The sequence below is a fragment of the Ostrinia furnacalis genome, unplaced genomic scaffold (genome assembly GCF_004193835.3).
Source record: "Ostrinia furnacalis isolate ACB-3 unplaced genomic scaffold, ASM419383v2 OfSCF7464, whole genome shotgun sequence".
Taxonomy (NCBI): Eukaryota; Metazoa; Arthropoda; class Insecta; order Lepidoptera; family Crambidae; genus Ostrinia; species Ostrinia furnacalis.
The window spans coordinates 129,685-141,732 of NW_021137703.1; the positions used below are offsets into that span (position 1 = coordinate 129,685).

The 12,048-nt window shown below is 40.5% G+C and overlaps 1 protein-coding gene across 3 annotated transcripts; it reads right to left on the reverse strand.

Moving 5' to 3' along the window:
- Positions 1-449: 449 nt before the first annotated feature.
- twisted (Protein O-mannosyl-transferase 2) lies at positions 450-11,781 on the reverse strand. Of its 3 annotated transcripts, none has more exons than XM_028321025.1 (16): positions 11,609-11,781; positions 11,216-11,296; positions 11,027-11,111; positions 10,752-10,856; positions 10,514-10,622; positions 10,329-10,417; positions 9,935-10,123; positions 9,682-9,788; positions 9,241-9,433; positions 8,318-8,518; positions 6,434-6,544; positions 5,946-6,075; positions 5,241-5,389; positions 4,369-4,525; positions 3,873-4,034; positions 450-1,494 (listed from the first exon to the last, which is right to left on the reverse strand). In XM_028321025.1, the coding sequence occupies exons 1-16, from the start codon at positions 11,653-11,655 to the stop codon at positions 1,277-1,279; spliced, it is 2,133 nt and encodes a 710-aa protein (XP_028176826.1). In that variant the 5' UTR covers positions 11,656-11,781; the 3' UTR covers positions 450-1,276. The 3 variants fall into 3 exon arrangements, with proteins under 3 accessions (XP_028176826.1, XP_028176825.1, XP_028176824.1); XM_028321024.1 differs by lacking the exons at positions 3,873-4,034; positions 4,369-4,525; positions 5,241-5,389; positions 6,434-6,544 and adding exons at positions 1,873-2,034; positions 2,369-2,525; positions 3,250-3,398; positions 7,255-7,365 and having other exon boundaries at positions 452-1,494; XM_028321023.1 differs by lacking the exons at positions 3,873-4,034; positions 4,369-4,525; positions 5,241-5,389 and adding exons at positions 1,873-2,034; positions 2,369-2,525; positions 3,250-3,398 and having other exon boundaries at positions 456-1,494.
- Positions 11,782-12,048: the final 267 nt, after the last annotated feature.

The following is a 12,048-nucleotide window of genomic DNA, read 5'->3' on the forward strand; positions in this document are numbered from 1 at the left end:
GTTATTTAGCTGTTGAAAACTAAATCACAGTTCTTCTGAATTCTGAAGTATGAAGACCTACTTAAGTCCTAAATCGTATTGTATGATTTAGGATATAGGATTTTCATGAAACCTTAAAGATATTTTTTGCTGTAGGTACTTGCACTGAAACCTGCTACACTACTTATTGCTTGTGGTAGCATTTTTCATTAGTAGCTATAGTAAACTATTGTACTGTTTGGAAGGTTGTTGGGTTTACTACATGCAATAAAAGACTAACGGTTTTTTTCTATTGATATAAAAGAATTTGATGAATTTGTGTCTGTCCTGTTGGTTGTCGTAATTAAATAAATAAATAAAGACTACCAACCAACTTTCATATCATACTTTTGGCGGTTTAACATAATGGGCGAAGAAATAAAATGAACATAAATAATATCAAAGTAAACTCTTGTATTTGTAAAAATAATATAATAAAAGTAAGCTTAGGACTAATGGACGGAATAAAATCAAGCATTAAAAATAACGACAATCAATATGTAAATTTTTCATAAAAATATAATTTAGTAAATTACTCATTCATAATCAGACATAATCTATTTCTTAATTATCATAATAAAATATCAATTCCACCAAGAGATTCTAGGATTTTTACTGTTTTTACCTTCTTTTGTTCCCGTTGAGTTACACCATTTAATGTAACACTGACACATTGGGAGAAAAACCGATCAGTAACACTGTAACTAAGGGTTACCTTTTTTTATGAGTTATCTTATAGATAATGAGTATTATTGAACTAGGTGTAATATTTCAAACTATCTATGATTTCATAGACGATAATTACTAATAAATGCATGCGGTGTATTTAATTTATAGATTAGAAAAGAGAGAGACATAAAGTTTGCTGCCATGTATGGCAGTCGTTAAAGGAATGTTAATACAGACAGAGTTTGAGACAAGTATACTTTTTTAGCTACATATATTACATTAAATTTCATCTTTACGTATCGTCAAAAAGTTGCCATACTCATTATCACAAACAACAGTCGAGAGTGTGGTGTCCTTTATAATTTCTAGCTTCTCAAACTCTATGCGTGGCATGGCGTTGACTTTTAACCACATTTTTATATTGAGGAAGAGCCTATAAACATTAAATACGCAAAACGCTGCACACATACAGTGGCTTTCTCAAAAGTTGGCATAAATTGAGTAGATTATTATAAACATTCAGTCTTTAGTCGTGACAGTAAGTGATGCTTAGAACTTCAAAGTTGTGACAAATGACAATCAGTAATGTTTAGAACTCCCAGGAGTCGAGCCACTTCAGGCCAGTCATGGTGGAGTTGGGTTCGCTTGCGAGCGGCCCGGTCATCCCGTACGCCAGCGGAGAGAATAGATAGAAGCTGTAGACCGTCGTGGATATAACCAGGCCGACGATGCAGTGGTACAGTGTTCTGCCCAGCTCTGCGTTCAAGTAGCTTCTGATGCTGCTCAGCAAGTATTCCGTGAGGATACCTGTGAAGGAAGGTCTGTTTTAGAAGTTTGCAACAAAGTTCTGCAGAATAATTTACTAATTGTAAATCTACCGGATGGATTTCAGACTGCTGAAACACTTTCCTTTAACAGCCGTCTAACCTGGTGGTGTATCATCATCATCATTTAGTTACTACTTCAGGAACATGACTCTCTCCAATTTAACAAAGGTAAGTAGATAATGTGACCTACACTCCCCACCTGGGCCAGACGGCCTGATGTTAGCATATTTTATATTTTATACGCCTAGTCCTCTTGCATCTATTATCGGGGAGTCATCCTATTCTTCTGACAGAACTTCCAGACAGCAAAATCAGCTGTATTTGTCGGATATACCCTAGGGAAAAACCTTAGCCTCACCAGTGAGCATGGAACTGAAGACGAGCGCGGGGAAGTAGTGGTGGAAGTATAGCACGCGTCCCATCGCCCAGAACGGAACGTAGTGCAGCGCCCAGCCCGCGACAGACCAGCCCGCCGCGTTGAGAAGAACTTGCATCTTGCTTGCCCTCGCTGCATCTGAATCTGTTTTACAAAGTTTTAATTAGAAAATTTGCAAAATCATACTAAACAACGTCACTGCTACCCGAGAACTTCTCTGCCAACAAAGTGAGCAGAAAAGTTTTCGAGTGGCGACCACGGATTGGAAATTGGATCTTGTTAAGGTCGCGGAAAGCACCTTGATACGGGCAGCACAGGACCGATCGCTGCGGAAATCCGTGACCAGTCTAGTTGTCCAGTAGCCGACGGCATTTAGTTGAAACGAACGACATGGAAATTCCACTTTTTATTATATTCATATTATACTTATATTATACTTATTTATTCATACTATTACCGTCAATATGACTTTTCTTACCCAAAACACGTATGCCAAGAGCCTCCGCTCTCTTCTGCCTGACTGCGTTGACGATGTAAATGACGAAGAATACAGCCAGGAACACCAAGTTAGTCCACCACACCACAGGGTTGCCCAGCAGGTAGATCCTGTGAGCGCTGCCGGAGAAGAACTGACCCTATTTGAATGGAGAAAAGACCGTTTTAAATCGATCATAATATTAAACTTTTCTCTGCCAGTGAATGTTTCATCAACAAGATATGCGAGATATGCGTTTCCAGTCACCCATTTCTGATGCTTTCTTAATTGTCACAAGGTCAATAACTCAATACACCACTGGCACATCTGTAGGCATTGTCTCTATAACATTACATTGTAGCGGTAAAAACCAATTACCTACTCATTTATGTAATTGTGTGTGTGACATGCTCATAATATTCTGCGAATTTCGATAATTTTAAAATATAATACGTGTTTATGTGCCATATATGACTCAGTTCTAATGACATCCAATGTAGGTCCTCGTCATAAAATTAGGAATGAAAATTAAAATGACACAATGATTAGGCATAGCTTAAGCTCCATGGGTTTTTTGTGGTAAAAATAATAAATAAGTACATTACTGTTTAATACGCTGAAATCACTATGATGTCATCACAATATTCTATGCATTGATGAAAATCATTTGAACATAATCTGTGGTAAGAGTAAGAAAACTATCGCTGTTATCGCGTCAGTGATATGTCTCAGGTGGGAATTAATCCACGACCTTTTGCTTGTCGGGCAACTGCTCTAACCACTAAGCTACGGCGACATTGGGTTACCCATCGACATTTTGAAGTCTATTACGTTGTTTTAGCTAACATTTTTTCACCACCCATAAGCATTTTGGACTTTCTTACCCTATAGTTGATGGGCCACTGCCAAGGCCGGGAGGTGACCTCTCCTTCTTTAGGTTTTAGCCCCGCATTACCCTGCAGCATTACTGCGTGAGACTCCAGGAAGCGCTCCACGAAGCCAGAGGCATACGCTTCGAAACTCATTTTTGGCACTGAAAGAATAACATGATAGTAGTAAAATATATTAACAACACATTAAAAACTTAATAATAAANCGAAGAACTGGTTTAGAAGTTTGCAACAATGTTCTGCAGAATACTATACTTTACTAATTGTAAATCTATCGGATGGATTTCAGACTGGGCTGAAACACTTTCCTTTAACAGCCGTCTAACCTGGTGGTGTATCATCATCATCATCATTTAGTTACTACTTCAGGAACACGACTCTCTCCAATTTAACAGAGGTAAGTAGAGAATATGGCCTACATTCCCCACGTGGGCCAGATAGTTGAGGCCTGAGTTAGCATATTTTATATTTTATACGCCTAGTCCTCTTGCATCTAGGGAATCATAGGATGACCTATTCTTCTGACAGAACTACACGTCTACTACTGGTGGTGAATTCCAGACAGCAAAATCAGCTATAGTTGTCGGATATCCCCTAGGGAAAAACCTAAGCCTCACCAGTGAGCATGGAACTGAAGACGAGCGCGGGGAAGTAGTGGTGGAAGTATAGTACGCGTCCCATCGCCCAGAACGGAACGTAGTGCAGCGCCCAGCCCGCGACAGACCAGCCCGCCGCGTTGAGAAGAACTTGCATCTTGCTTGCCCTCGCTGCATCTGAATCTGTTTTACAAAAGGTTTTAATTAAAAAAATCCCAAAATCATACTTAACAACGTCACTGCTACTCGAGAATTTCTCTGCCAACAAAGTGACCAGAAAAGTTCTCGAGTAGCGACCACGGATAAATTGTGTAGGAAGCCCCGCTTCCACACATTGGACCGAAGATCTTGTTAAGGTCGCGGAAAGTAACTGGATGCGGGCAGCGCAGGGCCGATCGCTTTGTCCAGTAGCCGACGGCTTTTAGTTGAAATGAACGACATGGAAATTCCACTTTTTATTATATTCATATACTTATTTATTCATACCTACTATTAACGTAAATATGACTTTTCTTACCTAAAGCACGTATGCCAAGAGCCTCCGCTCTCTTCTGCCTGACTGCGTTGACGATGTAAATGACGAAGAACACAGCCAGGAACACCAAGTTAGTCCACCACACCACAGGGTTGCCCAGCAGGTAGATCCTGTGAGCGCTGCCGGAGAAGAACTGACCCTATTCGAATGGAGAAAAAACCGTTTTAAATCGATCATAATATTAAACTTTTCTTTACAAGTGAATGTTTCATCAACGAGATATGCGAGATATGCGCTTCCAGTCACCCATTTCTGATGCTTTCTTAATTTTCACAAGGTTAATAACTCAATACACCACTGGCACATCTGTAGGCATTGTCTCTATAACATATTACATTGTAGCGGTAAAAACCAATTAGGTACCTACTCATTTATGTAATTGTGTGTGTGACATGCTCATAATATTCTGCGAATTTTTATAATTTTAAAATATGTACATGTTTAAGTGACTCAATTCTGATGACATCCAATTTGTAGGTACTCGTCATAAAATTAGAAATGAACGTAAAAATGACACAATGATTAGGCATAGCTTAAGCTCCATGGGTTTTTGTGGTAAAAATAATAAATACATTACTGTTTTAATAATACGCTGAAATCATTATGTCATCGCAATATTCTATGCATTGATGAAAATCATTTGAACATCTGTGGTTAGAGTAAGAAAACTATCGCTGTTATCGCGTCAGTGATATGTCTCAGATGGGAATTAATCCACGACCTTTTGCTTGTCGGGCGACTGCTCTAACCATTGAGCTATAGCGACATTGGGTTACCCATCGACATTTTTAGGTCTATTACGTTGTTTTAGCTAACATTTTTTCACGACCCTTAAGTGTTTTGGACTTACTTACCCTATAGTTGATGGGCCACTGCCAAGGCCGAGAGGTGACCTCTCCTTCTTTAGGTTTCAGTCCTGCGTTCCCCTGCAGCATTACTGCGTGAGACTCCAGGAATCGCTCCACGAAGCCAGAAGCATACGCTTCGAAACTCATTTTTGGCACTGAAAGAATAACACTATAGTAGTAAAATATATTAACAACACATTAAAAACTTAATAATAAAAATATATTATTTTCTTTTTCTGCCAAAACGGGCAAAAACAGACAGGCTTTGCTGGATTGCTGAACCAAGAGAATTTTATTCTGAGCAGCTTGTATCATCATGGTACACTTAGTAAGAAGTCAACCTTTAACCCATCGATACAGTTTTGTTTATCAAATTGAAGATTAATACGAACAAAGGGACGACAGTATCATATGAATCATAAACAGGATGATGAGTCTTCGTATAAAAATTTCGAATAACAATTGTTTACTTTAGACGTGAACACGCATACCTGGTCTTAAGACGTAGTATTATATTAAAAGTACTATTAGCGCTTGTCTGGAGTAGCTTCCTGCGACAGTGAAGCGATACAGGGGGGAGGATTAGGGGGGTTTATGTTGCGTCATTATTGTCAGGGAGATTTAAGACGTGCTTCAGACGTGTATGCCGTGACTGCTCTAAGCTCTGTAATTTAATTATACATTTTAATTTTGAGTTAAGAAGCTACTCACAGTCCTCAAAGACGTTGTCTTCAACGTTCCACAGAGCGTTTTTGTCCCTTAAGTTGGGATTGCAGGCCACCTCTTGCTGTTCGTAGCCCCATTTAGGCAGCTGCCTGCCGCTCGTTGTTAGAGCGCATGCCTGTATGAAAGGAGAGCTGGTAGTCGATAGTGAGCTTTGACTGTAACCATTAGTTACATAAGGTTCTAGAGGGGTTAATAATAGAGAGTGTCTCAAACTCTGGTCAATAAAGGTCAAGATAATTCATAAGTATTAAATAAGGCGCCCCTAATAAGTAACAAAAATTAAAAGGGGCTACCCTTTCAACCGTGTCGTTTCAAAATCTTATGTCAAAATGTTTGTGTAATGCCACTATGTTTAGTGAAAGGTGGAAAACTTTAGGTACTAAAAATAAATTTTTTAGACGTTAGTTTACGCATGAATAAATATCTACCGATGGTTTATAGAAAAAATAAGTTGTAAAGAGAGGTGGCCGTACCTGCAAGTAGTGCACGAACATGAGTTTGCTCCTAACCGTCTGGACCTCGTCACCGTCTTTCCCTCCCGTGATTACTACCTTCCACACGTCATTTGCGTCTCCAATCCCATTCTATTAACAACATAAAAATATCAGTTAAATCACAAAAAACAATCAGAGGGGCTCTTCCCGCCAGACGAGGCCTACCCACTAGAACCGGACGTCGTTTCAGCTAAATGACGTCCACTGCTGGACAAAGGCCTCCCCCAAGGCTTTCCATAACGACCGGTCTTGCGCTGCCTGCATCCAGGTTGCCTGTATTTTGACGGAACTGCGAGTTATCCGGTCTAGACGGCCGCGACGCCGCCACGGGTCTTTCTATGTCTAGTGGTCGAGGACCCTAGTGACTGAGGACTCGTTGGGATCCTTGGGTTTTGCACTAACCNCTTAGGCAGCTGCCTGCCGCTCGTTGTTAGAGCACATGCCTGTATGAAAGGAGAGCTGGTAGTCTATAGTGAGCTTTGACTGTAACCATTAGTTACAGAAGGTTCTAGAGGGGTTAATAATATGTAGAGTGTGTCTCAAACTCTGGTCAATAAAGGTCACGATAATTTATAAGTATTAAATAAGGCGCCCCTAATAAGTAACAAAAATTAAAAGGGGCTACCCTTTTAACCGTGTCGTTTCAAAATCTTATGTCAAAATTTTTGTGTAATGTCTCTATTTTTATCGAAATGTGGAAAATTTTAAGTACTAAAAATAAATGTTTTAGACGTTAGTTTACGCATGAATAAATATCTACAGATGGTTTATAGAATAAATAATAAGAGAGGCGGTTGTACCTGCAAGTAGTGCACGAACATGAGTTTGCTCCTCACCGTCTGCACTTCGTCGCCGTCTTTCCCTCCCGTGATTACAACCTTCCACACATCGTTCGCATCGCCAATCCCATTCTATTAACATAAAAAAAATAGTTAAATCACAAAAAAGCATGTGAGATACAAAATCAATCAGAGCTAGGGGCTCTCCCTTGCGAGACGGGTGGGGCCTACCCACTAGAACCGGACGTCGTTTCAGCCAAATAACGTCCACTGCTGGACAAAGGCCTCCCCCAAGGCTCTCCATAACGAACGGTCTTGCGCTGCCCGCATCCAGGCTCTTCCCACGACCTTTACCAGATCGTCGGTCCACCTATTGGGGGGCCTGCTCAAGAACCGGACGGTGTCCGCCAAAGTATATTTTGACGGAACTGCGAGTTATCCGGGCTAGACGGCCTAGCTAGACTTTCTTCGAGGTTCCGCCTTAAACTTTCCAGAGCAAGCGGTTTCGCCAAGGGTCCTTCTATGTCTAGTACCTGAGAAACCTAGTGGCGCTGTGCACTTGTTGGGATCCTTGGGAGTTGCACTAACCTCGCCGTAGCCCGTGACCTGCCAGAACTTGGTGGTGAGCGTCGCCTTCTCCCGGTGCGAGTGTAAGTTGCAGCCAGTAGCCGCGTGCGTCAGTCGCAGTAAGTCCCCGCTGCGCACTATCACCACACCGTCACTTGTTACTGGTCGCTGGTAGACTCGCACTAACCTCTCCATAGCCAGTGACCTGCCAGAACTTGGTGGTGAGCGTCGCCTTCTCCCGGTGCGAGTGTAAGTTGCAGCCTGTTGCAGCGTGCGTCAGCCGCACCAAGTTCCCGCTGCGCACTATCACCACACCGTCCACTTGTTACTGATCACTAGTAAGCTCTCACTAACCTCTCCGTAGCCCGTGACCTGCCAGAACTTGGTGGTGAGCGGCGCTTTCTCCCGGTGCGAGTGTAAGTTGCGGCCGGTAGCCGCGTGCGTCAGCCGCACTAAGTCCCCGCTGCGCACTATCACCACAGATCACTACACCATCCACTTGTTAACTCGCACTAACCTCTCCGTAGCCCGTGACCTGCCAGAACTTGGTGGTGAGCGGCGCTTTCTCCCGGTGCGAGTGTAAGTTGCGGCCTGTTGCAGCGTGCGTCAGTCGCACCAAGTCCCCGCTGCGCACTATCACCACACCATCAACTTGTTCCTTATCGTACGGCTTTATGATCCAACGGTTGTTGTCATCTTTGTGCGTGTAAGTTGTGATCTGTATTGAAAAGAGAAAGTCACTAGATATTCTTAAAAATTAAAACATGTTTTGATTCAGAAGGAAAATGGTTATTTTTATTGCTACGATCATAAATTTTTAAACGTATGGCTGAATCCGTAATTAACTACCTGTTGCGTCTATTGATGATGATGTCTAGTTACATACCTGCTGCTGCCTCGCCCCGACCCCAGCTGGGTACAGATGGTAGTGCGAGTGCAGGTAGCCGCCGCCGGTGCGGTGGGTCTTCAGCGAAATGGTGGCTCTATAATCCATTACACTTGGCTCGCTGGCGTTGTGCCGGCTGTTGCCACTAATGTTGACGATATACTATCTAGTTAGATACCTGCTGTTGCTTCGCCCCCCCAACCCCAGCTGGGTACAGATGGTAGTGCGAGTGCAGGTAGTCGGTGCGGTGGTTCTTCAGCGTAATGGCAGCTACGTAAACTACAATTCGCGGCGTTGTGCAGGTTATTGTCCCTAATGATGATGATATGTCTATAGTCTGGTCCGGGAGCACGTATAATTTTGTCCAATGACCCCAAGCTACCCATCCTTATCGCTCGCGCGTAATTATGTTGCTGTCGCGCTCGCACACTCACTGCGGGCGCCCGTCGCACAGTTGCGACAGCAATATAATTACGCGCGAGCGATAAGGATGGGTAGCTTGGGGTCATTGGACAAAATTCTACGTGCTCACGGACCAGACTATAGTTACATACCTGCTGCTGCCTCGCCCCGACCCCAGCAGGGTACAGATGGTAGTGCGAGTGCAGGTAGCCGCCTCCAGTGCGGTGATTCTTCAACGTAATGGCGGCTCCGTAAGCCACGATTCGCGGCGCACTAGCGTTGTGCAGACTGTTACCTTCCAGCCGCGCTTGGAAACCGGACGAGTAGAAGCCATCGCCGTTGCCACTGTTTTTTGGTAGCAGATAAGGAAAAAATGGATTTTAATACTTTTTAAACTGGGTAATGGGTATTTGAAACCATTGATAAATTCTTAGATTAAAAACATTCATTATGGCCCTGAAATCCGAGTTTTTAATTTTTAGTAGCTTTGAAAACAATGAATAGCAAATTGCCATAACTTTGTCGCATTTTAATAGCTCATTTAAAGTATGTCAAGGTAAATTGGCATAGGCCACTGAAAGCCAGCAACTTACCTTTTACTAAGAACAGTCAGGTGGATCCAAAAGAAGAACACATAGAGCACAGCTGGCCACAATATTAGTGTTATAGTTCTGGCAAATAAATGCTTCACAGTCAGACTCTGCAAAATAAAGTTTTATTGAAGTTATACGCGTTTATAAGTCGGCGAGTTTCTGGAGAGTAGGCCTTGTTCCGCAAAAAGTATATTATTACTACAATGGGATAGTAATGAAAATGTAACAATAACTTTTTGAAGTAAGTACTTACAACAGGCTTGTCCAATTGGCCAAGAATATTCCATAGGTCAGCTATGGTCCTCAGTCCAACAAAAAGCACCACAAACAGTCCTACGAACTTGACAGATATGGTACAGGCCAGTGCTGTACCCAAGAACAACTGCCAGATTATCATGTGTGGGGAAAACGGCTCCAGACCATCATCTGTTAAACTGCGCACCTGTAGGTAAAATAACAAGTAAAACAGTTGAATAAAAAAATTGCATTTGTAACAAAAGAAAGAAGATAACTTTGATGATTGCAACTAAAGTTCTTCTGAGCTATAGACAATTTTATACTTAATTATTTATTTATTTGATCATTTGCATTACAGGGATTCTATAAAAAATGAGAAGCAATAAACCTGTTTTAATTAAAAATCTCACCTTAAAAGCTCCATAGATAGAGCAACTCATGAAAAATAATAATATTGGGTCTAATAAAATATATCTATTCAGTGTTAAAAATCCAACATCTGCAAAGAAAAACAACATTTAGTTATGTTTAATTGCTATACAGAATTTTAAATGATTATGATGATTTGTATGTGTATTTTGTTTGAGAAACTTACCACATAGTAACAACATGGTTCCTATGAAAGTGGAATCTAATGATTTTGTCATTTCCCATATTGTAAGAAATGTCAATGGAATGACTAAAGCACCTAATGTTGTACAAAACTGAAAATAAAAATTGTAATTTAGATCAGTTGGTAATTAGAATAAAGACACTTTATTTCTAAAACTATATTTTTTTTAAATAATTTTTAATAAAGATTCTTATTAAAATAATATGTTTTTAGGTCTTACCATTCTCATTCCCTCATATCTGGCCCCCTCATATTTGTCTCCTGGTTTCTCAAAAGGGAATGTTCCATCATAGCCTGTCAGCTTTCCAGACAGGGCAATAAGCATCTATAAATTAAGTTTAATTTTAAAATACAAATGAACTAAGAACTAAGTAACTTAGTAGAAATACTGCTAATAATGTCAGTATTAGTATGAGTTAATGTGGCAATTTAATACTAGGAAATGAATCAAATGTAAATAGTATATGTATTAAATTTATGTTAAAATAATATTACCTTCCCAAGTGGAGGATGAACATCAAAGAAGAAGGTTCTGTTAATGTACCAGCTAGCCATTTTGCCAAAATGAGTTTCATCCCAGCTGTAAACATTAAAAACATTAGAAATTGAATGTTGCTGTTGAAAAAGGACCATGGAAACATTGTCCCAGTCTAAATGCTAGGTAAAAATAAAATTTTATCATACCAAACATGATCTGGTTCCAGTACTTTGTAGTATCTTGTCAGGAATGTAGCTCCACACAATATGCCGAATGTAATCCACCAGCTATAAATAAAAGAAATTATTTCTACATCTGTAGGAGTCATCAATTAGAGATAGTGATTATTTAAAGACAATATTTTATTCAGTAATATTTGAGCAGAATTGTGGTAACAGGGCGAGTATGTTAGTATTGTTAGTTGAGTCGAGACCACAAGTTACTACTTTTATCACATAAACTATGCTATGTAGACTGGTCCGGAGCGCTATCTACTATTTACCTGGCCTTCCAAATATTTGAAAATATTAAAAACTAGTCATGTAAGCTCAAAAGAGATTTTAGAAACAATGTAGAACACCGTTAACTGTTTCACTTACATTTTATTACTTTGAGAAGGCGGGGATGCTTGCTTATTTTTTGACATATTAACATGAAATGTTTATAACGAGAGCACACGGTTAAAGTTAAAATGAACACAAGCTTTCTTATATTTAAATAAATAATTTAAATAGAAACGAAAGTAAACAAACGACGCGACGTGTCACCTTGCTTGACACTGACGTTGACAGTCTTGACAGGCTTAGCCGAAGTGGGGGGCGTTTAGCAAAAAATAGCGCGAGTAAGAAAAATGCCTTCCTTTTAGTGGTTGTTAGTGTTGTTACTGCTGTCATTGCTAAAAAAATGTATGGGAAAACATTACTTATCTAGCCTAAACACGCTAAAGTTTTTGGCATTGCCATGGTGATCGCCGTTTTGCAAACAATTTCTAACAAGCGCTATTTTCTGCCAAACTTAGCCAAATTATTTGTTCTAAATT

Coding starts and splice junctions, on each gene's coding strand:
- twisted (XM_028321025.1), bottom strand. CDS start 11,655: ATGTCAAAAAATAAGCAAGCATCCCCGCCTTCTCAAAGTAATAAAAT. Junction 10,418..10,513: donor AACCATGTTGTTACTATGTG/GTAAGTTTCTCA, acceptor TTTTCTTTGCAG/ATGTTGGATTTTTAACACTG. Junction 6,076..6,433: donor TGTTCGTGCACTACTTGCAG/GTACGGCCACCT, acceptor CCTTTCATACAG/GCATGCGCTCTAACAACGAG.